This window comes from Ciconia boyciana, chromosome 14 (genome assembly GCF_034638445.1).
Source record: "Ciconia boyciana chromosome 14, ASM3463844v1, whole genome shotgun sequence".
In the NCBI taxonomy this organism is placed as follows: domain Eukaryota; kingdom Metazoa; phylum Chordata; class Aves; order Ciconiiformes; family Ciconiidae; genus Ciconia; species Ciconia boyciana.
This window is the reverse complement of record NC_132947.1, coordinates 14,480,812-14,508,433: the sequence shown is the minus strand read 5'-3', so window position 1 is coordinate 14,508,433 and position 27,622 is coordinate 14,480,812. Positions and strand designations below refer to the sequence as shown.

At 43.5% G+C, this 27,622-nt stretch overlaps 1 protein-coding gene across 1 annotated transcript in view; it reads left to right on the top strand.

The window, feature by feature from the left end:
• The first annotated feature begins 780 nt into the window (after positions 1 to 780).
• Positions 781 to 27,622, top strand: part of PTPRT (protein tyrosine phosphatase receptor type T) — a 464,744-nt gene continuing 437,902 nt past the window's right edge. The window contains exon 1 of the mRNA XM_072878971.1: positions 781 to 850. Coding sequence (XP_072735072.1) covers positions 781 to 850 — 70 coding nt within the window. The remainder of the gene's footprint in view (positions 851 to 27,622) is intronic.

Below are 27,622 nucleotides of genomic sequence, written 5' to 3'. Positions count from 1 at the left end.
AAGAAGTTGCCAGTGGAAAGCAATTTTTAGAATTTTGTTCAAGGTTGTGTCTCTGCCTGCGTATAAAGCCTACGAGTGCAGCAGTACACGGTGGGGTTAGGTATTTAGCGGTTAACTCCCTCGAAAGTAAAGTGAATAATCATGAAAATTACTATTTTCAGCTGCAAGCGCCCCTAAGCCGTTCCTAACAGCCGCTCTAACAAAGGGCCCTCTGAAACCTGCCGTTTCTGGCACGCCTGGCTCTGGCAGAGGGTCGCTTCTTCCCTTCCCATCCCCGTGCCGCGCTCAGCCGCGGTTCCAGCCCTCCGCTTCGCGCAATGCCCTGCATTTACTCTCCATCCCCGCTGGAAACAGGGCAGGAGCAGGAAACCTAGATGTGCTGGCGAGATGCTGTACTTCAGCCGCTACCGATAGGAGATTTTTGTGTGCGCAGCCGGGCTTGAGCAGGGATTTAAAAAGACCACGGCCAGCCCCCACCCCAGCCGCTGAGGAAGCCTTTGCGGCCGTGGGAGGGGGGCCGGGGGTCGCTGCCCCTCGCCGCGGCGGGGCAGCGGGGCCGGCTCTGCGCGGGCGCGGCCGGCGCTGGGCTCGGGGGGAGCCTCCCGCCCGCCTCCCGCCCGCTCCCCGCGCCGCCCGCCGCCACTTCGGCGGCTCCTCCGAGCAGCACCGCGGCTCCGGCTGCCGGGGCCGCCGCCGCGCCCGAGCCGCCAATGCGGGGGATATTGGCAGGGCGGCAGCGGCACGGCGGCAGCGGGGAGGGCAGGTGAACTCCGGGGAAGGATGACCGGCGTCGCCGCGATCGTCTTTCTCCTGCAGCTCTTGCCCAGGGCGGAGGGACAGGTCTTCGCAGGTGAGTGCGCCCAGCCCGCCCGCAGCCCCGCCGAGGCTGCCCCGCGGCTCGGCTCGGCTCGGCTCTCCCCGCCGGCTGCTCCCCTCGCCCGGCTCCCCCGGCCCCGGGGCATCCCCCCCGCTGCGGGGCGGGCGAGCCCGGGGCAGGCGGCTCTCCCCGGCAGCCCCGACTCTTCGCCTCGCCCCTTCCTCCGGCCCCTCGGCCTCGCGGGGGGCTCCCCGTGCGAGCCCCGGCGCGGGCAGGGGTGGAAACGGCTCTCGGAAGGCGGCTGGTGGGCCAGGGACGGAGCGGGCTTGTTCAAAGTCGGTCTCCGGGGCGAGGCGGGCGCGGTGCCGGAGCCCGGCAGCGCCTCGCTGCCAGCGCCGGGCGGTGGGAGGCTTCGCCGGGAGGGCTCGGCTCTGCGGGCTCCTGCCGCGGCCGCCGGCACCGCCCGTGTGCCGGACTGGGCCGGCTCGCTCCTTGGAAAGTTGCGTGTGGTGGGAGATGAAGGCATGGCCTCTTTATTTTTGGATTCAGACATTTGGGTCCTTTTTGTAGTAAACGGTCTTTCCGACTCTAAGGCAGGAGTTCGGTTCTGAAGGCTATACAGCTCGGGAGGAGTCCCTGCCTTTCTCCTCCAGTCAGGCAAAGGGCTTTGGGGCTGTTCTCAGAAGTTTAGTGGCAGTTTTTTCTCCCCTTGCATCTCACAGCTCAAGTAACTTTCTCGGGGGGCCCGGCTACTCGGACTGGCTCCTTCCCAGTTGCCACTTTCTCTCCCTCTGATGTTAAGGAATACTTTGCTCCCTGGCATGTGTACATTAATAGTAGCTGGCTATTTTCTCTCTCCTACAAGTTCCTTTAGGCATAGTTTGAATTGCTTGAAGACGACAGGTGCTTATGGAGCCAGGTTTCTCCTCTTGTGCTATTTTGTAGGTAAAGCAAAGATATGTGTGGCTTTGTTTTTTCTCTTGGATCTTTTAATATGGCATTAATTTCTCACTGCAGTTTTTCTTTATCCTGAAAAATAAACAGTTGTAACTTTCTTCTCTCCTGACTTCAGGTGTCTAGCTTTCTAGTTTTTTAACAATTATTTTTCCCCCCACCTGTATATTTAATACAAGTAAAAATTCCCTGTGCAACATTGCTTAGTAGAGATAAATCTCTCAGTCAAGTGCTTGAGCCTTGGGTTCGTGCCTCCAACATGGCAAAGGTTAGTTCATCTCAAACAGTGGAAGATTTTTTTCTTAGTTAAGACCGAGAGCTTGAATGACTTTGTCTCGCCGCTTTAAAACAGCAATAGTGCGGAGCGGAGCTGACGCTGAGCGTGCAGGCAGAGCCCTCCGCGTACCTTCAGCTGATCTCCTCAGCGCAGGGTGGCTCGAAAGAAAGTTTGGGGTGCGAAGGGGCGGGCAGGGCAGGAGGGCCCGGTGGGGCAGGCGCTGTGAGCCATCCCGCAGGGGCCGGCACCACCATGGCACCACCATGGCACCTTGTTTACCCTGCTAGGCAACTGCTCTGCTCCGCTATTCGAAAGGCTGGGAAATCCAACCTAGTTAAATAGCTGCTTCGTTGAGTAAGCAATATGTGGAGCTATTTTTTTTTTTCTCCTCTTTTTCTCTCTCTTCTAACTGTGTTTTCGTGTTCTCGGTACTTGTCATATCAATTGAGATTAGATCCTCGACTCTTGATGAATCATTTAGCCAGATGCTTAGGAAAAAGACTTTTCTGTGAAAATGGTAAACTTTTAAGGGGGCAGAAAACACTTTGTATTTGAGGGAAATAGCAATATAATATGAGCTATACGAGCTAAACGCATGCAAATTTAGGGATCAGCCAGATGTCTTATTTTCAGAAAGCCATGGAATATTTTGTTTTAATCATCAGCTCAGGGGGAATAGTGCCCGTGAGGTTTCCTAATCATTCGTATCACCTTCCACCTCCTATTTAGTGTGCTCCTTACCATTCAAAATAAGAGGAGCTGATTTTAATGTTTTCTGAGCTGCTTCTATTACTGAAGTTAAAAGAAAGTTTTCTCCTCTTAGACTATGTATCTGGCGTGAAGTGTAGTGGTCTGGACTCTGTCCGCATAGCTGATATTTTTATGGTAAAAAGCAAAGCTTTTCAGATGGACTTTTCCTCTTAAAATTTCAGTGAAGTTTGGGGACTCCAGTCAATGCCATCCGTGCATTTTCGCATCCTCCATCAGGTGGTGCTGTCTCCACAACTATTAGGATGCAAATACCTCCTGTCTCTCTCTGATTGAATTATTTTTCGAAGCCTAATGCGTTTATTCAGCAGCCTTTTGTTAAACATCCTCCAAAAATCACTGTGCAAGAAGTTGGCTGGGTTATTTGATTTATTTTCTTATATGCTAGTTGGGCTAAGAAGTAGGAAAGCCCCAAGTCAAGACAAAATGATATTCGATTCCTACCCGACTTGCACAGCTGCTGCTGCTTCTTCGTATTATCCACAACATATAAAATTAGAAATACTACAAAGCGGCAGCAGAATGCTGATGGCTTCTTCCTGGAATACCTCATTTCATATTGAGGGAGCTGGTTAACACTTATTTCTTTATGTAATTTCTGTATTGCTCTATTTAGAACTCTTCTCCCCAGCAATTACTTTCAGTTGCCTGCAGTCTCTGTATTTATTTGTAACTGAAGGTATGCTTTTGAGGTTCTAAACTTTTTCTTAGCTTTAGGGTCAGCTACTAATTTAATTCTTCTACTTTCCCACAGAAGTAACACCAGGTAATTCTAGTAATTGCTGATTCTTTCAGGATTTCGGAAATTAAGGAACTTTGCTTACGGGGAAGTTTTTTCCTTAAAGCACGTGTGCGGTTTTTCTCCCACCAAATACGTGCAGGATTCTTGCAGTTGCTGTGCACTTTGCTACAGTCTGTTTTCTGTGCATTTTTAGCACAACAGAGTGGAGAGTAGAGAGATGGAAGTGATTTGCAGCTGTGAAAAAGCATTCGGGGAAGTAGGACAGTGGGTTTACATTGGGACTGTTCACCTGAACACCAGATTACTTTGACCCTTGTTCTTCTTCTGATGTCAAGGTTTGTTTTAATTTTTTCATTATCCTGCTCCTTGTTTCACTATGGCAGAGCTCCTGAACGTTTGGACATGTAACTGTTTGCTTTCAAAGACTGCTGCCACATCATGAAGTTACAGCAACCGATAGTTCATTACACGCGGTTTGTCGAGGGAAGATGAAAGGGGGGGAGCAGGGGAGCAAACTGCAAGGAATTTTTGGGGGAAGATTAATTCATTTACTAGGAGTTCATTTACTCACAGATTTTGCTGTCAGTAAATTGGCAATGAAAAATGGATGTTTCTGAGCAAGCTACTCTGTGGCAATTGTTAACAATGCAGCCATTTAACTCAATAATCACTTTTCTCTCCCTCTGGGGAGCTGTTAGCACTACAATTCAACTTTATTTTTCATTCCTGGCTGGCCTGATTTGTTTTCTAATACATAAACAATTAATATTAGAAAGGGGATGTTGTGAAACTGCCTTTTTCGACAGTGACAAGGAAAGGTCACTGTGTGTACAAAGGCATTTGTGAATCTGAGGGATAATCCTTTTCTTTTACAAATGCAGAGCCCCTTTTTTACCATCCACCCTTCTGAAAGCCCCTCAGCTCTGCTTTTCTTGTTTAATTGTACTTTTTTAGTCTGTTATGCTCTGTGTGCAGGCCCACGTGCTCTAGTTTTCATTAATATTATGGGAATGATTTGGGACACTTATTGTAGAATATTATAGTATTTTTTTAGAAGGTACCATCATCTGTTACCATGGAAACCCATATAGTGGTGAAGACATAGGTCTGAGGCTTTATGAACCTTCAAAAGATATGGACAAGGGTTGTTTCTTATAGGAACAATTACTTCTGTGTATAAAATCTAGTTAAGTGGAGAGAAGAAGGGGAAATAAATCGATCTGTTCAGCACTGTGCTGAGAATCCTTTTTTTGAATAACGTTCTGCATAGAAGGATCAGTGCGTCTCAGATTCTCTCTCTCTGTATGCATATGGGGTTTTTTTAAAGCTCATTATTTATCATAATAATTGTTTTATGCCTCTGGTAATTTTCATTGTAATTTTATAAATGAGGTAAACGAATGTGTACTGGCAGGTATTGTTCTTTGCTTGAATGGAAAGTGCTGAATGTCGAATTGGAGAGGTGTGCAACATTAGCACTGGAGCTTAAATATTTTGGCAATGAGCAAATTTGAGACTGACTTGACGTGGCCCTAATTTAAAAAAAAAAAAAAAGCAGATGCTGTCTGAAATCCACCTACCAAAAATCTGATTGAGGTATATATGGGTTTGCTCACTACTGTGAGCAATAAGAGCAATAATACTTATCTGTTTGGCATAGAAATACTGAAGCCTAGTTAACATTCATAAAAACTCTTATGATGTTTGGGTGATGAGCAGCAGGAGTGCGTGTGTGTATTGCTATATATAAAGCATATGTCCTTGAGAGAGATTTCTTAATTTTTTTATGGAAACTGCTTCAGTCTGTTTCCTCGGTGTCTTGTAATGCGTAGATAAAATATGTAATAAAGCTCCTACAACGTGCTTGTACGTACATCCATAGATGAGGCTTTCCTTGCAGAGAATGTAAAGAATAGCAACATATAGAGGTCACCTGCTGTTATAAACTGACCCAAGTTGTAGTCCAGATTTCCCGCTGCAATGTGAGAAACCTCGTGTGCCTCCTGTTGCCTCTGTACCAGAGGGCTCCAGTTCCACAAAGAACAGCTCGTGGGTTAACACTTCTTGGCTCTGTGTTGTCATTCTTGAGAAGAATATGGTGCGCTTGGCTTTTATGCTATTTCTGAACGTTTTATGGAGCAGTATTACTTGGCTCATTTAAGCCAGTGTATTTGGGCAAGAGTCACTTTTTTTTCTGGTACTACTCATGTTTCCTAGTTATCTAATTTTTCTTGTGATGGTGCTCTTCCTGTTTGTGCTGGTTAGCACTACTTGGATGTAATTTCATTTAGATGATATTTGCTTTTTGGGGGAAATCCTTACCTATCTCTTGACCTGTCTCCTTCCTGGCCCTGTGTTGCCTCTTACTTTTAAATGCCGCTTGCTTCCCACCACTCTGCTCTTTCCCGCCAAACCCAAAGGAAAAAAAGCATCCCTACACGCCCCAAAGCAGACACGTAAAGAAGGTGAATGTTGTTGGTGGCATCAGAAAGGACTTCTTGCAACCTGGACCTGTCTTTCTGTACACTCATAATTACATAACAAGCAATTGCTTCTAGTGTTCATTATTGCAAGCTCTGAAGATCATATATCTTCATGGTGGAAGAGATAATTACTATGTCTTAATCAAACTATACATCATTTAATCAGACCCACTTGTTTTTTAATATGCGATAAATACATCCCATCTATCATACCATGGTTCGGAGATGTCGGATACTTTGCAAGCTGGATGGCAGGACATTGCATGTTCCAGAAGAAAATGCTGATAAGTTAGTTAAAGAAAACAAGGACCTTTGGAGAAAGAAGACTGTAAATGTTGTTTAATGCCACAGTTAAAGATGAGGTAATTCTGGGGAGCACAAGCATATCTACCTGTGAACAAGACCTGGTAAACAGGACAAGAAACCCCAGGAAGAGTGAACCTTAGTGCTTGGTCTCCTCTGGCTCTCTTGTTTTCTTTTAGTGCTTTCCTTTTTAGTGCTTGTAAATCAATCCAAGGCCAGCCACTTGATTTCTTCTTTTCTCCAGCTAGATCCCTCTGGTACTGCGGGCTTGGGAATTCAAGCCAACTTGGTGAATTCTGCCACAGTTTGAAGCGGTGCAGCTCGTGTAGCTAAAGAATGATTGAGCTGCTTGTGAAGTTTGGGAGGATGGGACATGGCTCTTGTTCCTTGATATTTTTGAGTTCATCTCTCAGGAAGGCTGTGGGGTTTGACAGCTGGTGATGTTGTGTGGGCACAGATCAGTGCTGCAGCCCGAGCAACCTACGGTTACGCAAACCTCTTTATTCAGCTATGCTGTTTTCTTTGTACTGGAAATGCTCAGAGTATCCCGTATCTCATGTTTTGTTAGCTGGAATGTCTTCACATCCAATGTAACAGAGGAAACAGTTTGCCACGCTTTTTTCGCTTACGTTCTTGTCATAATCTCAGCTTCATTCCTGGGTAGTGACTATGTTAAGTGACTGGGAAGCAGCTCTTGGCTGCTAATTCAGCCATACATTGAGCAAAGGGCTGTTTCACTACTTGTCCTCTGCGATGTTGTAAAGAACAACAATATCAAGAGTATTACAACTTAATCTGGGGTTTATCCATTTTTATGTTGGGGATGAATCCTTCTCTCTTTGAAGAAAATATCATTACCTGCTTGAGCAAAAGTAGGCCTTTGCACTGTAGTGGGGATGATATTCTTGAAACGTTGTGGTTTTGACTCCAGTACTGCTGAATTTGTCGCTGTTACCAGAATGCCCTCAATCTGCGTGTGTGTGAATCTTCATTCCCTCAGTATCGACTCAAAGGTCAGCTCCTCAATAACAGCGGGAGAAGCTTTGCAAATAGGAAAAAAATACCTAAATAGGCAAATAGAGCAATTTTCATGCAGCAGGCACAAAAGAACCTGAAAAGGTTCTTTTTTTAATGAAAAAGCATGGAGTTGAAAATGGTATCAGTGCCACATGGTTTTGTTTATCTAGATGATAATGAAGCTTGGTAAAAGTGTTGCTTGGCAGAAAGCGTGTGTGGTTGTGACCACCTAGTAGAAGTAGGGTGTGAAGACGAAGTGGGGGAGGAAGAAGGGAATTAAAGCAATTTGACTGCTATAGATGGGTCTTTCTTCCTTCAGAAATACACTTATTGGAATTGCAGCAGTATTTGCTGGATAAGCAGAAGAGCACTTCTGTCAGCAAGATGGGAAGCTGCTGCGCTTGATGGTTCATTTCTCCAGAATAGGGATTTTCCGTCAGTGTGCACCCATTTATGTGCTGGCAGCCCAAATCTTATTCTGCTTTTCTAGGTGTGAATTTAGTGCTCTAATAGAAACAGTTGTTGATGAAACTGTAAAATGTAATGTATTTCCACCACAATCAGTTGTTTCTCTGGGCAATATTTCACGTTTTGATATTTTTTTCAGAGGTGTGTGGCTGCAAGAGGTATATTTTTTAGAAAAAGAACCAAACAAAACCAAACAAAAAAACACTCACCAAAAAAAAACGAAGCCAAGAGACTGTCTATATATAACTCCACACTTGACTGCATCGGATTGGTGTCAAGAATTTTTACTACTCTGTTCTCTGTCTTTGTTCCTAAGAACTGAAAAGCACCAATATAAACGTTCACCAGCTATTTCTAGTGTTTTCCGTGCAAGTTCACCTGTTTGCAAGAGGTGCAGGTACCTGCATTTCTGTTCTGGCAGGGGGACCTGCTTCCTCTAGCCTTTAGCTTGGGTGCGTTTGTAAACTGGCTGAGCAGAAGAACTTGTTACCTTCCTTCTCATTCTGGACTTGATAGGTAATTGCCAGTTTGTGATGGTATCAAGTCTTCTCTCCTAGTGAGCATCTTTAATAGAAAGTCCCTTTTTTCCTCTTTATTGTTTATTAAACCTAATGTGATTATTGCATAGTAACTTTGAAACATCTGAAGAGCCAACTGTGTTAAATGCTTCAGAGGCACAAATGACTCATTTTTGTACCCTGAAGAATGTTTTCGTCTTGCAGTTGTACAAGAGAGAAACAACAGAAGAAACGGGAGAAGCGTTGCAGCCAAGCAGCAAGGGTGGCAGCTGACAAGGTGCTGGTGTGCTTGGGTGGGGGGTTAGTTACGGAGAAGGTGATGGGAAGACGAGTATGAGGAGGATATAGCAGAAGGAAGAGGAAGGGAGCAAGTATGAAAAGAAACATGAAAGGTAAAAGGAGCCTGATAGGATAGAATCAGTGAGGAAGCAGACATAAAATAAAGCTCAGAAATTGGCTGCTGTTCCTGATGCTCGCAGACTAGGAGGATGGCCGTCACTGCCATCATCTCTGTCTCCTTTCCAGTAAGTTAACTGTCAGCCAAAGTTGTTGCTAGATAGCTTGTTGCTGCAAATTTTGGTCCTTAGGCCGAAAATATGGGCTGCAGTGCCTGGTTTTCATTGTCCTTCCTTAATTTTACCGTGACATTTTCTCAAACTGGTTGAGCATATGTCTTCACAAACTAAACTGATATGAATATTTTGAATTGACTAGTAACCCATTCTAGGTTTGCTTAGAAAAGTGTACGAGATTTATGTGTTAAATTTGCCAGTCACTAATACTTTAAGAGCCTAAAACATGATAGAAGCAGTTTTCCCTGTTGTTACTGTAGCTCAGCTGATATTTCAGAGATCTGTTCCTGTGTTCACACTACAGTTGCATGCTGTTTATTTCAGTGAAATGAAAAAGAATAAGCATGCAAAAGGAAGAGACACTGATAGATTTGCCCTCTGAAATACATTGCAATACATCCCTCTCTGTACCGGAGTGGCTCATCGGGATAGCAACTATGCCTGGGTACCTTAGCGCATCCCTGGGCTCCGTTTGGAGCCTGTGCCAGGCAGCCCAGATGTGATGCAAAGTTTTGGGCAGTAGCCAGGCAAGAGTAAATGTCTAGAAGTCATTACGTCCATCAGCAAGCTACAGCCAATTGCTCAGCTTTGTTCCTTCCCTTTAATTTTTTTTTTTTAAGTTCAATGTTGGTTTGAGGCAGACCTTTTTGTTGCGTTATTGGCTCTGACAAAACAGGACATAACCTTCTGATAAATTTGACTTTCAGATTGGTGGCTTCTAGCTCGCTGTACTCCTGTGGTCCGGCTGTTCGCCGCCAGCACTGACTCATTCCCTTTAGGGCAAGTGGAGCTCTCGGAGGGACCCTGCAGCGCTCTGCTTGTGTCCTGCCTGCAAAAGGCAGGTAAAGAGGCAGTGATGGCCGGTGTGCTTGCCAGCAATCCAGACGGTTATTTCATGGTACTCCTGCATACAAATGCATGTAGATAGTTATTGCTGGGGATGCTGCTGGCTGGTTGATGCTGCCTAGTTGAACTGGACTGGTTATTTAATATTTTTTTTTTTGGGGGGGGGGGGGAGATGTTATTAAATCTAGGACCAGTTGAAAAGCTTCCACAAATGGGATCTGAAAATCGAGTTTTAAGAAAACAGCTCCTCTGAAATGAGCAGTTCCCCTGCAGTTCCCCTGCAGTTCTTGAGATTCAAACATTCCAGCATGACTTGGAAAAAAATATCTATACAATCTAGTACAAAATAATAGAATCCCAGAATGGTTTGGGTTGGAAGGGACCTTAAAGATCACCTAGTTGCAACCCCCTGCCACATGGGCAGGGACACCTTCCACTAGACCAGGCTGCTCAAAGCCCCATCCAACCTGGCCTGGAACACTTCCAGGGATGGGGCATCCACAGCTTCTCTGGGCAACCAGAGAAGTTTCAATAAAGGTTTCAATAAATCTTGTATGGAGCCTTACATGTACTTTTAAAAGGGATTTCTACTATGAAAATGTGGTCAAAACACTGCTCCAGCTTGCTGAATAAATTATTTTTTGTTAGTAATAGGGTCTCCTAGACAAACAGTAAATATATTTTATGATTAAAAAATGGGAGATGGTGTATGTACTAACAGATATCAGCACATGGTAGCAATAATCAGAGAAGCGGAAAGCTTGGAAATAAACAAACACGCTGTCTCTGTTGGCACAGGGATAACCCTGGAGACTGCCAAGGCCAGAGCCTGAAAAAATAAGAAAGTATAATTAATTGTCCTTAAATGAACCTGCCAAGCAAAAATATCCCTCTTAAAGTAGGCTCTCAATTTTGCATCTTTTATTATAAAGCTCTTCCATGTGCCAAAGTTTTTAACGTTCTACAATGTGCTTATTTACTTTTCTGTGCATGTTTAGTGTAAAGAATCAGCATACTCAGTATAGCTGCATTGGACATCTGTTTTACTCTTGCACTTTGCTTTTCTAGCAATTATACAAAATTATTTCTCAAAATGGCTGAGTAGTAATGTTTCGGAACAAAGTCTTGGTGGTGTTTCAAGGTCACTTGGCAGTTGTCTGTATTAAATCACTCCCCTGGTTTTTATTTTTTTTTAAAGAGGCTTTCTCTTCCTTCCAGTGGTTCCTGTGCCTGTGTTGATGTGCAGAGCTCTCACGGCAAGAAAGTAGGAAAGTGTTATTTCCCCCCACGCTCCCAAAAAGCTCAGTGCTGATGAGCTTCTATTGCTAACAGGATGCTAAACAAATGAGAGAGAGTTTCACTGAAAGAAGTACTAAATTTCTTTGTGTCACTTAGCAAATTCCCAGTGCTAACTGACTTCAGGGTGACTTGCAGATGTTTGGAACCTGGAGCATGCAAGAAGCAACAGAAGCATTATCAGTACATGATACAAGGTTGGGGTGTGTCCTGCTGGCCAGGTGTAAGCCATGTCAACACTTCAGAAGCGAGTATAGAATGAGCGTTTGGATTATATACTATATAACGATTTACCTGTAACATGCTTCCTCATAGTATAGGGGATGGCAAAAAGATTACTCATCAGGATTACACTTCAGAGACAATTTCCATTAAAGTTCAGGAGAAACTTAGAAGTAGTTCCTTTATAAGTTTTTCTTGGCGAAAGTAAACTTGAAAGAACTGCAAAGTGGAGAAATAATGTCAGAGTTAAGAATCATAGGCAGAAATTTAGCCCTAATCTTGGGAAGTATTGCAGTATAGATCCAGTGTAAATGTATACAAAGTTATTTTGAGTGGATGAGAGAAATCTGGGAGTGATTAATGCTGAGATTTTGAGAGAACTGACAATTGACAGCATATTTGCATGCAACTGAATATGAATTTGAAAAGAAGCAAGTACACTAAAGGCAGAATATGCCACCTGCTGTGTATGTAGTTTAAAAAAGTGTATGTCTGGGATTTTTTTCTGTGTGGAATATTCCCCTCAGCCCTAAACATCGTCTTATTCCTGAGAGTGACAAATTAAAGTATTGAGAGTACCTACAAGTGACAGTGGTTTCTCCACCTTTGAGCAAAGATTTACAATATCTAAATACATTTAGCTTCTGGACCTGTAACTGAGAATGGAGCTGTGAAAGGGAGAGCACCTCAGAGGAAAGGAAGGGGAAGAAGGGAGAATTATTTAATGTGCAGCAAGAGTAATAGAATGAGATTAAAACAAGAGAATACTTTACTTTGAGCATTAGGAAAATCTTACTGCAGATCCATGAGGTTGTGGAATTGTGTCCCAAAGGAAATGGTGGAAACTCTGTTGCCTGGGTCACTTTAATTTAGACAGGACAAAAAAATTGACTGTCTTCTGTAGAGGAAAAAAGGTACTGCACTCTATGAGAAAACAAATTGAATAATCCACTGCAGGCTTTTTTCCCTCTAAATTTCTAATGTTCTTGTAATGCTGTTGAAGAGGGAAAAGAGGAGGAGGGAGGTATAGTGAGAAAAAAGGGGATGCTGTATTTAGCATATAATAAGTGTAAGTGATGTTAACACATATTAATGCTTCTCAACTGTTTAATTCATCTGATTAAATATCTGTTGCATATCTATTAAATATCAGCAGCATTATTGTGAATTCAAGATTGCATGACTGCATCATGTCCCCCTCCAGATTCCTCCCACTCCCCTCCCCAAATCTGTGTTCAGACTTGATCTAACCTGGGGGCAAATAGGGAGTGCGGTATTTAAAAAACCAACCAACCAAAAAAACCCCAACTACAAGTGCCGTGTATGATTTGTAGGTGCTAAAGTGGATACCGTACAAGTCGGAGAGAGGAGGAGTGTTAAGCATGTGATGTCTTATTTCTGCATTACAGTTCCCAGATGATTCTGGGCAAGTTGTTCAAGCCAAGATTTGGCAGGTGAGCACTAGCTGTTACCCCAGTGGGCCCTGAGTTGAGGCCCTGGATGTAACATCCAAAAGGGCTTTAGAAGTCATAGCTGCAGCTGAAATCAGTGCCGCTGTGTTTCCAATGCGTGGGATTGACACAGATTCCTGAGGACCCTGAAAATCCCTGGGTGCTTCAAATGGGGAACATGGAGTTAACATGGGTATCTTCCTTTAATCTCTCTTTGTCCCTCAAACGGGAAGGGTTGAACCCAGTGCTATGGGGTGGTGAGTGCATCTGAGTGTTTGTGAAGGAACAGAAATTCTATAGCTGTAGAGAAATCTGAGAGGAAATTAATAATCCTCTCTGTGGAGATCAGTTTGCATAGTGTGCAGTAAATAATGCATGGGGCCACGGAGCTAACGATAAGAATAAAACAAAATATTGAATAGCTGCTCATTCAGTAAGTACCATCCATCTCTTGCATAGAACAACAAAAGGTCCCGTGGCAGAAAAGTGTGTGTGATCGGGTAGGTTTTTTTTAAATTCAAACCTGCAAGAGGATTGATGCAGGGTTTTGTGGACAACCTTCTGCTATAGGGCAATTAATACCCTTCAGAAAGCTTTTGATTTTTATTGTTGTTAATAATATTGCTTTGGGGTGGTTTTTTTGTTGTTTTTTTTTTTTTTAAATCTCCTTTTGAGATAGGAAAGCTCATCACCAGCAAGAGCTTGAGTGTATTGGTAGAGGCTTTTGTCTGCTGCTTTGCAACCATGAGCTGGTCTGCGTAACTGTGCAATACCCTGCCTCTTCTTTTTTTTGTGCAATATCACCCCAGAATCGATAAAGTAAGCATACGAGCAAAAGTTTGGATACTTGGGCAGAGCGAGCTGTGGAAACAACTCCTCTGTCAGGTGATCGTGGAGGGTTGTGAGGGATTGTGTTGTGGTTTAGACTTGACCTGCAAGCAGACAATTGGACTATAATGAATTGGGATTTGATGTTTTATGATTGCTTGTTTATAAATGTGTTTACTACGTGATGCTTCATGGTGCCACTCATTTTATATTTGTTGTTTGAATCAAAATCAGCATCGTGTATGCAATTAAAGGTCATACTGTGCTTTGTTCACTTTAACTGAAATAGTAGAAAGCTGGGTGAAGACACCAGTGCTGTTGCAATTAAATTGAATAATGGATTATTTGAATCCCATTAAAGAAAAAAGGAGGTGAGAAACTGCTGTGTTATTTATCAGTCAACTTGAGGGAATTAATGCCTTATGAAAATTAACTTCAATTCTCTTATTTTTGTTATTGTTCTCAGTATTTACATTATCGCAGTGTTAAAGAGAACAAATAACGAGTTTCTGCAAAACTTTTTCCTCTTTCTTTATACCCTCAGGCTTCCAATTCATTTTCCTTACTCTGCTCTTTCCTTTTGCAAGCCATGTATAGTGGCCATTTGTTCCTCCTGTGTCCAGTGTGTTTCCTGTAATACCCGTCAGTGGTGTTAGGTGATGTTCTAGGAATTTATTGTGGCGCAACAGCAGGTGTGTGTGCCTGTGTGCTCGCAACATATGTCTAATAAATATGCAGATCAGCTCCTGTTCTGAGGCCGTAAAGGTGAATGGATTTATTTAGGAATCCTCTCTAACTTCCCCTCTTCACTGCAACAAGTCTCTGGTAAGAAGAGTAAGACTGTAAGAAAAATTCAGCGATTAAAAATGTTTTAGCAGAGCTTTTTTTAAAGAGGATTTTTCTTAGAGCCTCCTGTCTTAAAAGTTAAATGTCATATGTGTTTGATAGATGGAAGACGGCACTGAGGGGGCTTTATGCCATGCTCTTGGTACAGGGAGGGAAGCCCTAATTGAAGGGGACCTTCTAGTGTCACTGGGCTGCCATCAGCTCGTGGGTTTTGTTTTCCCAAGGCTGGTACCTAAGCTCATCCCAACCAGCCACGAGTGCATTGCAGGCCTGCCAGCCGTGCTGCATGTTAAAGCATCTTTGGCTGAGAATGCATACCAAGGATCTTGATGTTGTGGAAGAAGTTTGTGACAGGTCACCAAAAGACTGGGAGAAGCATGGTGGGATTAATAAATTTGCTTTTACTGCCGTGGATTTCCACTGGCACCTAATTCACGCAGGAAGGAAAGGCTGTTGTTTTTCAGGAGATCTGTGTCAGAATGGTGACTTAATTGTTCAGCAATAGAGGGCACTTAGAATTTTTCTTTTATGGGAGCTCAGGACAAAACAGAAGCCTGGAAACTTAAACTGCAGTTTATTAATAGTACATGTCCATAGGACACACTAAGGAAATAGTACAAGGTGATAGGAGCAGGAATTGCATATTCAAGCTGATATTTATGTGGGACTTGACCTTGACTCTTTCTGCTCCCTTCCTTCCACTTTAATGTTTTAAAAAGAAAGTAAATGCAGATGAAGAATTATTTGTTGTATTGAATACTGTTCCCCAGGATACCTCTCTTCAGATAATAACTTTGATTCCAAAGGTATTAAGGAGGAGGAAAATGTTTACATTGCCATTTTATAACAAGGCGAATTGAGTACAAGAACATTATCTGTAATATATGTAAAATTACACAAGGGAACTGATTTAAAGAAAATGTATTCTAAGATTAACATGAATCAAGGTCTTCCCTTCCCCCAGTCCTTTATGATACTTCGCTGTTAATTAATCTTTTAGAAGTATATTGCAGCCCTCTGCACTCTCTCTGCTCCTGGTTTTCCAGGAGAATCGAAGAGCTCTGACTCACCATGCTTGCACTTTGTAATCTCATAGGTGAAAATGAAACCTTGCCCTTTTTAGCTAACTTTAGCTTTCCTTGATGACAAAGCAGCCTATTGAATGTTGTACTGAAATCATGCAAATTGTGAGAAGCATGCTCCCTTCATAATACTTTTTACACTTGCAGGAATTTCTGCATTGTGAGACACTCAGGTAGGGAATAGATGAATATTTTCTAATGCTTAGATCAGGGATTTGGAGGCTCAGGTCTTGTGTTGCAAGCTGTGTCCCCATCTTGTTTTATAACCCTGGGCAAGTTAATTTTTGCCATGTCTCAATTACCTGTTGTAAATGGCACATATGTTTCTTTCCTATCTCACAGGAGTCTGGGGAAGCTTAATTAGCGCTTGTGAGATACTTTGAGATCTCCTGATGAAAGGCAATGTGAGTGCAGTGTGTTTTCAGGCTGGCTTCCCTATCACTCCCAATATTATCAAACCTTCTAGAGAAGGTATCATTTGATAAGATCTTGACTGTCATTCATTAACATGAATTGAATGAAATTAGTAGAGCTACTTAGTGTTCATAAAAACTTTTGGAAGGTAAAAAATAAGTGGTGCACTGTTCTTCATTGTAGGAAGAGATACCAGTCCTCTACTAACCAGTTGAAATGAGAACTGGTGGTCCCACCCCTGCCAAAAAAAAAAATGTCAGAACTCATATACTGAGGCTTGTGTCTTCCAGAATTTGGTTTAGAGTGTGGCAGTTTTGTATCTTAAACTCTTCTGCCCTTGTTGCCTTTTGTAGACAAAGCGTAGGGGTCTGGGTTAGAAATGAAATTGTACTTTAATTGTAGAGCCCTGTGTACAAGATAGAATCATAGAATAGTTTGGGTTGGAAGGGACCTTTAAAGGTCACCTAGTCCAACCCCCCTGCAATGGGCACGGACATCTTCAACTAGATCAGGTTGCTCAGAGCCCCGTCCAACCTGACCTTGAATGTTTCCAGGGATGGGGCATCTACCACCTCTCTGGGCAACCTGTGCTGGTGTTTCACCACCCTTGTCGTAAAAAAATTTCTTCCTTACGTGTAAGTCTGCCCTCTTTTAGTTTAAACCATTACCCCTTGTCCTATTGCAACAGGACCTACTAAAAAGTTTGTCCCCATCTTTCTTGTAAGCCCCCTTTAAGTACTGAAAGGCTGCAATAAGGTCTCCCTGGAGCCTTCTCTTCCCCAGGCTGAACAACCCCAACTCCCTCAGCCTGTCCTCATATGAGAGCTGCTCTGTTCCTCTGATCATTTTTGTGGCCGCTCTCTGGACCTGTTCCAACAGGTCCATGTCTTTCCTGTGCTGAGGACCCCAGAGCTGTTAATTACTGCAGTAATTGCAGTACTGCAGGGGGGGTTTCACCAGAGCGGAGTAGAGGGGCAGAATCACCTCCCTCGACCTGCTGGCCACACTTCTTGTGATGCAGTGCAGGATACAGTTGGCCTGGGCTGTGAGTGCACATTGCTGGCTCATGTCCAGCTTTTCGTCCACCTCCAAAAGTCGTCCTCCACAGAGCTGCTCTCAATCCCTTCATCCTCCAGCCTGTATCGATACCAGGGGTTGCCCTGACCCAGGTGCAGGGCCTTGTACTTGGCCTCATTGAACCTCATGAGGTTCACATGGGCCCGCTTCTCAAGCTTGTCCAGGTACCTCTGGATGGCATCCTGTCCCTCAGGCTTGACAGCTGCACCACTCAGCTTGGTGTCATCTGCAAACTTGCTGAAGGTGCACTCGATCCCACTGTCTATGTCATTGATGAAGATATTAAATAGTACTGGTCCCAGTACAGACCCCTGAGGGACACCACTCATCACTGATCTCCATCTGGACATTGAGCCGTTGACCACTATTCTCTGGATGCGAGTAGTGGTCAGCATCCAGGCAATTCCTCATCCACTGAACAGTCCACCCATCAAATCCATATCTCTCCAATTTAGAGAAGGATGTTGTGGGGGATCGTGTCAAAGGCCTTACAGAAGTCCAGATAGATGACATCTGTAGCTCTTCCCTTGTTCACTGATGTAGTCACTCCATTATAGAAGGCCATTAGGTTGATCAGGCAGGACTTGCCCTGGGTGAAGCCATGCTGGCTGTCTGGAATCACCTCCCTGTCCTCCATGTGCCTTAGCATAGCTTCTAGGAGCATCTGTTCCATGATCTTCCCAGGCACAGAGGTGAGGCTGACAGGCCAGTAGTTCCCAGGGTCCTCTTTTGCACTCTTTTTAAAAATGGGTGCAATGTTTCCCTTTTTCCAGTCACCAAGGACTTCACCTGACTGCCATGACTTTTCAAATATCATGGAGAGTGGCTTGGCAACTATATCAGCCAATTGCCTCAGGACTCTGGGATGCACCTCATCAAGTGCCATAGACTTATGTATGTTCAGGTTCCTCAGGTGGTCATCAGCCTGATCTTTTCTTACAGTGAGAAGGATTTTGCTCCCCCAGTCCCTGTCTTGCGGTCCATCCACGCTAGAGGTGTGGGAAGAGAGGTTGCCAGTGAAGACTGAGGCAAAAAAGTTGAGTACTTCAGCCTTCTCCTTGTCTGTTGTTACCAGTGTGCCAGTCTTGCTCAATGGGGGGGGTATGCTTTCTTTGATCTTCCTTTTCTGGCTGACATATCTGTAGAAGTGTTGTGGTTTAGCCCCACCCAGCCGCTCGCTCACTCCCCCCTGGTGGGATGGGGGAGAGAATCAGAAGGGTAGAAGTGAGAAAACTCGTGGGTTGAGATAAAGACAGTTTAATAGGGAAAGCAAAAGCCGCGCACACAAGCAAAGCAAAACAAGGAATTCATTCACTCCTTCCCATGGGCAGGTAGGTGTTCAGCCATCTCCAGGACAGCAGGGCTCCATCGTGCGTAACGGTGACTTGGGAAGACAAACACCATCACTCCGAACATCCCCCCCTTCCTTCTTCTTCCCCAGCTTTATATACTGAGCATGACACCATGTGGTGTGGAATAGCGCTTGGGCCAGTTTGGGTCAGCTGTCCCAGCTGCATCCCCTCCCAGCTTCTTCTGCACCTGGCAGAGCATGGGAAGCTGAAAAGTCCTTGAACAGTGCAGCAACAACTAAAACATCTCTGTATTATCAACACTGTTTTCAGCACGAATCCAAAACATAGCCCCACACCAGCCCCTATAAAGAAAATGAACTCTATCTCAGCTGAAACCAGGACAAGAAGCCCTTCTTATTATTGTTTGCATCCCTTGCCAAGTTCAGTTCCAGCTGTGCTGTGGCCTTCCTGACCCCATCCCTACACAACCGGGCAGTGTCCCTATGCTCTTCCCAGGTTACCTGTCCCTGCTTCCGCTGCCTGTGCATTTCCTTCTTGCCCTTTAGTTTGACCAGCAGGTCTTGACTCAGCCATGCTGGTCTCTTGCCTTCCTTTCCCCATTTCTTACACCTGGGTATCAAGAGCTCTTGCGCTCTACGGAAAGCGTCCTTAAAGATCTGCCAGCTCTGTTCTGCTCTCTTGTCCCTGAGGGCAGTTTCCCAGGGGTCCTATTAACTAAGATAGGCAAGATAAATAATGGTTTAACTTGGAGTTGTTGGGAGAAGGAGGTTGTAATTGTCTTTGGGGAGCCCCTTTGGGTTAGGGACTGTGTGCAACCTTTTTAACAAAATAAATTGAAGAGGTTTACTGGAGGATGTGGATGTCTTGCTCCCCTAGAATGAGTTTTGTGCTTCCTTAGGCAAAGGCAAACTCCTGTAAGTGAGCCCCTGACCCAAGGGCGTGCCCATGTGTATGCTCATGCTCCTTTTCTCCTTGCAGCTAGTCAGACTTACATTGTAAACCGCCTCAGGGAGCCTCGCGTTTCGGTCTAGTGCCTGAATGAGCAGTGGAGCACAGTCATGTTGCTTTTGCCTGGGGATGTCTCCATCATAAGTGGATTCTGGAACTTGCCTTTTCGGAGGGTGCTCTGGCAGGTGACGGATGCATCAAGGCAGGGCAGACATTCATTTTCACATGGTTGACAAGTATTCTTTTTAAGAAAGATGGTGTGATAGTAAATATACAAATGCTGGGAAGTGAAAGAAGTTTGTTTTTCATTTGAGAGGTTGTTAAGAATTGATTTTGAGGTGAGACCATCTTTTTCATTTGTGACTGATTTTATGTCTATGCTGTAGCAGAGAAAAAGTTTAATGCATTTCTTTTGGGTATTGGGGGCACTTAAATGGACCCAGGTCATTCTTCTTGATTTTGTCATACAATGATAAGCTTATGAGTGGTAAAGCACAACTCTATTCAGATGTGTTGTTGGTTTTTTCCTCCTGAGTAAACAAAGCATTTAATCTGACTTCTGAACCTCTCTCCCCAAACCCCCCGCCCCCCAAATCAGCAAGAAGTAGCTCCTCTTTTCTTTATCCTGTGTGTTTTATGTGAACAGTGAAGATGCCTCCAGTTTAAAATGGCCTAAAATGGTACTTTCCACCTTCTTGATCTGTAGTTGCTCAAGTATACGTAGAGAGCTATGCAAGTGTTAGGTTGAATGGCATTGATATTGGAATTGAATCACAGAACAGTTGAGGTGAGGCAGGACCTCTGGAGAAGGTTTAGTCCAACCCCCTGCTCAGCGCAGGATCACCGCCTCCAGCAGGTTGCTCAGGGCTGAGTCCAGATGGGTTTTGAATATATCTAAGGATGGAGACACACAGCCTCTCTGGGCAAACCTGTTCTAGCGTTTGACTACCTTCACAGTAGAAAAGCTTTTATTTTCGTGTTTAAATGGAATTTCTTGTATTTCTATTCATGCCCTTTGCCTCCTGTCCTTTCACTGGATGCCACTGAGAGGAGTCTGGCTCAATCTTCTTTACTCTTTCCCATCAGGTATGATGTTCCTCCTCGTATGTCAGAGGAACATGTATGTTCATCGCTCCTTGTATGTCAGATGCCCCAATCCCTTTGGGGCCCTTCGCTGGCTTTGCACCATGTCTGTCTTGCAATACTTGTCTGTGCATGTGCTTGCACGTGCATGTTTTAACTCTCTGCACAGATCAGTGTAACCCTAATGCAGTACTTGTTTGGATTTACACATTTTTGTCTGTGTATTTTTACATGTATATATTTTAGGTTTTTATTTGGATATTGCTGATACATAGGGCAGGATTTCCCAGGAGGTTCTTGTTTGATTAAATTTCAGTGTGTGTTTCATCAAATATTTGGCTTTGCTGAATAAATTGGTATATTATGTTAGCTCATCCTGATTTACTGTCTCAGTGCTGTCCACTAGGTACAGAAAGGTAATAATCAGTGTGTCAGTAGCTGTTATATTTTCATTTAAGGGAAAACTTACTAATTCTTTTTTGAGACAGTATACAAGAGGGGAGAGAGATTTGGTGACATACTGACTTACCTAGAATGTTTTCTGCTAGAAGCTGAGATTTCTTTTAAGACATCTTGAACAATTTATTTGGCTCTTTTGGAGACCTGAAAAGGCTTCTAGTACTTGGACCCCCTTAAAGTCTGGAGTTATCCCTGCTGTCCAGGTGGCTTGGCTTCGTAGAATTAAACTTAGAGTGTGTTCAAATTCTGTAAATTGAAAAAATAAAGTCAATTTATTCTCTCTGATGGTATGTTTAATGAGTGGGGGCTGTTCATGGTTTAACTTACTCACTAAACCCTTTTGTTGGGAGTGGTGCTCCAAAGTGTAGTGTTGCATGTTTTTCTGCCAGCACTGTATTTTAAACTTATCTTTGCATTTGTTCACATCTTAAAATAGCATAGCAGTCCTTGTAGGAAAAAGGACAGGGCTTTTTCATTGATGGATTTAAACTTGACTAGAGAAAACTCTCTGTGGAAGTAGATTCCTGCTCTGTATTGTGGATGTGGGTTGTCTGCCCAAATCCATCTCAGTTTAAGCTGGCCTAGGGTTGTTCACTCTTATATGTTCATGCATGGCTCCACTGGTACTTCAAGTTCCCGTTACAGGATTGATAGTACTGCTGCTCTGCCTGCTCCGACCAATCTTATTAAATTTAATTATTTGCAAAATATGACTGATTACCTGCTTGCAGTAGTCTGTAAACTGCAAGCACTACAAAAGTAGTTTTGGAAACATGTTTAATAGTATTTTAAATGCATCCACTAAATGCAGGGCAGGCTGGGCCTCTGCTCTAAGCTCCTGCTCCTTCAGTGACAAAAGGTGTAGGTATTGATGTAGGCTTGTACATGTAACACAGAATCAATAGACTCTTCTCCCCTGAGTCTGAATGAACTCCTGGTTTATGATTATTCTTGTCTGGATCAGCTGATTGCTAAGGGTGTACTGGCTCCTCTCTGACTGTAGAGAGGCTTGGTTAGTATCTGAGTGCTCACAAGGCAATAGCCACCACCAGGCCAGAGCTAGCCTCAGTAGCGTCTTTAAAAGACACAAGATTTCTCAGATGATGGATGTTCCCCAGTCATAATGTCCCACCTTCTACTCCAAACTAGAAAACTCCATATCATTAGCCCCAACCCTGGGGACTTCATACCAGTCTGGGCAGAGGAGGGGACAAATCCCCTCTGTTGGTATAAGATGTGATCCTGGCTAGCATAAGGATCTATAAATGCGTACACATCTTGCTCCTTCCTTATGGACCATCACACCTATCTTGGGGAGTGGGTAACCCATTGGTACAGGGCTATAGGTGCAGATAGCAGACCTCCTGCATTAAACTGAGTTTGCTTTTATAACACCAATCTTTTGCGGACTTGCACAACTGAGCCTGCTTGTAATTCAAGCTGACTGTATAGGCAGCTGGGCAGGCTGCTCACTATGGCTTTGAGCACAAGGGAACTGGCTGTGTTGCAAAATGCTGAGCTCAGCAGTCTGTTAACATAGCTGCAGCACTTCGAGTTTGACTCATGGATGGAGCAAACTGTCTTCAGTTTGGGTCATTGACCAAGTGAGTTTCCCTCTGTATAAGAAAACTGACAAATGCCTGTGCAATGTTATCTTCACATTGAATTACCGGTAATATTGGCCATTAGGCTTGTTTAGGAGTGATAAAAGGGAAGGACAGTAGCAAAGAAGTGCAAGTTGTTAAGTGCAAGGGAACTTGAGAGCTCAGGAGGAGGAAAGAGTGAGCGAAGCAAGCCATGAGAGAAACACTATACAAGTGGATGTGAAAAAGGGGCCATGGGCCTCTTCATCAGAGCATGGCTGCTCTGTCTGCCTTCCGAAAGGACCTGCTACCACCGGGGGGAAGGTGAGGATTTCTTAATCCCTAAGAAACTGTGGGAGGACCTGGGCTGTTGTTAATATGCTCAGTGACTTGGTGTTCCACAGATGATTTAAGAGGTTTCCCTGCAAAGACTTATGCTGCGAGAAGCATTTTTTTTGCAGATTTGAAAGGGAATTCCTTTCCTCGGTGGAAGATAGGAGGGGGGAAACAAAGGTAGTGCTGAGCAAGTCTCTCTTCTGAATGCATATTGAAAGCTGCCCTGGTTTTCTCCCTTCTGTTTTGAGCAGTGTTTGGGTGGGAGGTGGATGTCAGTCATGCTGATAAACAGCCCGAGACTGAATTACTTTGTAAAGCCACTTCAGGGAGTCCTTAGATGCGATAGTTGGTAAGAGGGAGGAGGCAGAAGGAAAATTGGAGGGTTGTACAAATGGGAGGAAAACACCATGTGGGGGATGTTTTGGGCTAGCTAAGAATTTGGTAACTTTTATTCCTGCCTTTTCTATGATTCTGGGTATTCTGAGTTATTTGGAGCAAGCCCAGCTCCCTTGGTCCCTACTCCTAGGGCAAGTGCTCCAGTCCTGACCACCCTGATGGCCCTCCGCTGGGCTCGCTTTCCCCTGTCCTCTGGTCCCTCCCTTACCTGGAGCTGTAATCCCCATCCTAGTTCAGATGGATCCTTGTCAGGGTGGCAAATCTGCTGGCAGAGATGCTCTTACCTGCTCTGTCAGATGGATGCTCTCTCTTGCTCAGGGTCTTTAGCCCTTGGAGAGTCCTGGGAGCGTAAGAGCCAAAGCTCTGCCTGGGACACCAGCTGCGCAGCTCTGTGTTAAATGCAACCTCAACCAATATTTCTGTCTAGTGAGATGCTGAAATCTCATTATGACAGTATTCTTGAAAACTAAACACTGAAAAGGAGCTGTGATACCAGGTAATTGCAAAAGGCTGTAATTTGTCTTCTCAGAAGTTGGTGTTTCAAGGTGCTAGTTGCAAAACCCCTTAAGATACTTCTTTCTGTCTTTTTAATGAGGAATCCAGAGGTGCATTGTCTTGTTTAATGTCCCTGTTATAACTTCCCACCACTGAATTTTTAACTAAATGTATCTTAAAAATTGACTGTTAAATAAGTGCATCCTTCTTTGTTTCTTGCCTGCTTTGAAGAATCTTAACAGCTGACCAGGAGCTCTTGGACAGAACCGTGTTCCCTGAGACATGTGCTTATGGTGACAATAAGGTTGATAAACTAGAAACTTTCTGGAGGGGGTGGGAAGACAGGAGAAAACAGTGACGGTTTTCACTGTATTCATGGAGCATTGCTTAATTTTTCTGTTGGAAACTTTCAAGTTTTATATTATAGGAGGTTGAAATTGAGTTTGTTTTACTGATGAGAAAAATCTTGATCAATACTCAATAAATACTTGTTGAGGAGCTTTCTTTAGCAGAGAATGTGGAAACTATTTTTGCTTCAATTCAGAGCAAAATGTTACTTTGTACTGAACAATTAAAATCTATTGATTTTTTTAACCTGGAAGTGTTGGAGTAAGGAAGTTAATGCCAGCATCTAAATTGCTTTCTTAGTGCTGTTTTGTCATACAGATAAAGCCTTGCATATATATTGGACTACTCCCCCCCCCCCCAGCACCTTCCTCTAAATCTCTCAAAATGGCTGTGCTTAGCTGTAGATATGCACAGACTGTTGCTTGTCAGAATTCCTAACGGGTGTCTGTTTGCATATGCAGAAATATTGCTGAATTTGATAGAGAAGTGCTTTTGTGAAGCCTCTGTTGGCTTTGGGAATCTGATGAACTCTAAGTTTTGTCATGTTTCTCTGCTCCATATGCATCCCATCCCTGCCACGTGTATTTTCTGCTGTGGTGAAAAATACGAAGTTGTAAACTTTATCCCAAATCAGAGGTTGAGTCAAATGATGCTCTTGGGGTTTCTCTTTGAATTGAAGGATATTAATCTGCACAAAAACTCTCCACACAAGCTAGCGATCCCTGTTAAGAAAACAAAGCTGGGAATAACTCCCCTGCTCCTACAAAGCCATGTGGCCTTCTGCAAATATATTCTTTTATCTCCTCAAAATAAGAAACTATTTGAACCAGTTATTGGGTTTGGGGTTGATTCCCGCCCCCGTTTTTAGGGTTTAAAACTTAAAATAATGTAGCTGCTTGAAATTCAAACAGTCTGCTCTCTCGTATTTTGACTCTTAGCACTTCAGGGTTTTCTGTATCTTTATTTTGCAACTACAAAGGTTCAAGAGGGTGTGCATGTATACATTTGTGCATATAGTCCAATGCAGAAGAGGGGACAGAGGCTTCTGGGGAGGCCTTGAAGAGAGTTCTTATAATTCTAATGAAGCTGGAAAGTTGATTAGCAATCCCATAATTAAATGCTGTGATTTTGTTTTTAATTTATTTTCTAGTAATTATTAAAGGTAAATTACAGTGCTAAAAAAGAAGTCTGTGGAAAGATGGTAATTTACATATATGGGCCGAAGTGTCTTTTCAGGTATGGTAATTTTGAAGCAAGAAGGATGCTTAAGAAGAGGCTGGGGGGGGGAAGAGTTGGTAGATTAATTTTTAGATTGAAAAAAGATGTGTTTCTGATCTATTTTGCTTTCATTGATGCTGCTCCCAGATGAAACATAAGCAGCTGAATTTTGGATATGACTTCAGCCATATAGAGGAGACATGAAGGTGTTCTTTGAATTTATTTAAAGGTTGGTGTATTAACAGCTGAGCTGCTGTGCTTCAGGGGTCTGCTTCAAAGCCCATCAAAATATGTGGAAAAGCTCCTGTTGACTTGTTGGAGCTGACCCACAACCATTCCCTACTTGCAGCTGCTTTGAAACAGATGAGTCCCAGCAATTTTTAAGCCATCTTTCTTCTTGCGATCTTCTCTTGTGAGCATGATATCTCTGTTTGCAGACCTTAGACAGGATTATTACCAACAGTTCAGCTGATAGACCAAGCGCTCCGAGGAGGTGAAGGTGCTTAGTTCAAGTCCCAACAGGGACAGAGACCTTATGCCGCTTTGATTGCGAATCCTCACACTCTGTCAATATTTGGTGGTTCTACTGCTCATCTGCTGGAATATTGCCCTTCTCAGAAAAGCAAACATTTGCTCTTCCCTCATTTCAATATTGGGCTGTGAGAGAAAGGTGATGATTACTGCTTCATACCAAGTGCCTAAAATGCATCTAACTGTTGCTGGTTTTTTTTTTTAATGCCAACTTGTTTTTCTGCTTGTATTGCTGAAAATAACATGTGTGTAACTGCTCTGTAATGTATGCAGATGGAGGCCCTGACTAACTGTGAGGTTTTGGGAGTAGCCTAGCCCAGTATTAAAAGGATTAATCATATATGTGAAGTTATGCATGTAGCTTCACTTTTGCCAAACGTAAAGCTTATCTGGCACCTACAGTATTATATTTGGGCCTATGTCCAAAAAAAAGAAATGGTCAATAACGATTGCCAGCTACTCTGGTAAGGAACCAATTATCCCATTCTGTTTCCATCCCTCTCTGCACATGTCAATAAATAATCACTCAGCCATGATCCTAATCAACTCTCTCTGATTAAACATATGTGTCCTGAAAGCTTCTAAACTAGTAGTGGTAGCAAACATCAAAATGCCTTTACTCATTTGTATTTCTTTCGATCTGTTAAAATACCTATTGAGGCCTTAAGTTGTTTGACTATGCTTAAAGTATACTATGGAAAATCAGTTCCACATTGCATGGACTGATCCAAATTGACACAGAAATACCCATGTACCGTATGAACAGTGTAATAGCTGTGGGAAAGTGTCTCAGTAGTGAATAATGGGATGCTGCACTGCAAGTAACTGGATTTCTGTCTGGTTTGGAGCTGTTCAACTTTGAATGTTGTACAAAGTGACTTTGTAGTTGTTCTTGTTTGTGAGAAGATTTATAATAAGCTGTTCTGCATGCAAATTATGCATCCTCCAGACTTTAAGATAAATCCAAGATTAAAAGAATTACTTTATAAACAATAGATACAGTTAGTAGTAGATATTGATAGAGATTAGTGATTTTCAAGACTGCGGGGTGGTTTTAGTGGTAGTTGTGAAGGCAGCATGTTCCCAGCGTTGCCTGTAGATTCCCCAGCCCACAACCATGCTGTGCTCGGAAGTAATGATCGCTTCAGCCCTTTGGGCCATGTCAGAACTGCAGCAGGCAGCATCAAATTGGTTCTTGGGCTCTGGAAAAAGAGAGCAGCTGTGGCTGCATGAGGTCAAAACGAAGGTGGTATTTGTGTTTCTCCATGTGCATGCCCTATACTGCTGGGAAAAAAGCAGTTGCAGAGAAAACTGTAGTGACAAGGGCATGGGTGTTTCTAGGGATGCTTTACCCTGTTGGTGTGGTCGCCGTGGCTGTAAATATCATGTTATGACGTCAAGGATTGTGTGATGCATCTTGAACTTTGATGATGCATTTTCCTTTGAATGTTCAAGAGCAGATGTCCTTTTAGTTTAGGAGTCAACATATGGATGTTGGAAGAGTGGTATAGGAATTGCTGCTGGAGTAAGAGACTGAGGCTTTGTAGGCAGAGAATGAAGTTTGCCAGAAGCACAATTTAATGTTAAATGTAAATGTAGGGCTGCAGATGGCATCCTCAGGTTTTGAGCATGTGAATTCAAGCTGCTGCTGAGATGGTTTTGAATTGTCTTCCAGTGTGGAGAAGCTGAAGCTGCACAATTGGACTTGGGTTCTCCTTTGTTTTGAGGAGAACAGATTGCTCATTTTATAACTGACAGCATTTTGCACTGAAAAGAGAACAAGTTCTCGCAGAGTTACAGGTGCAAGGTGCCTAGGCTGAGATTTTTTTTTTTGTCTTACTGCTTTGTTTACCTGATTTCAGCCATGTTGTATTTCATGCATCTGTAATAATTTAATTTGTAATGATCCTGCACTTCTGTTAACTTTCTGT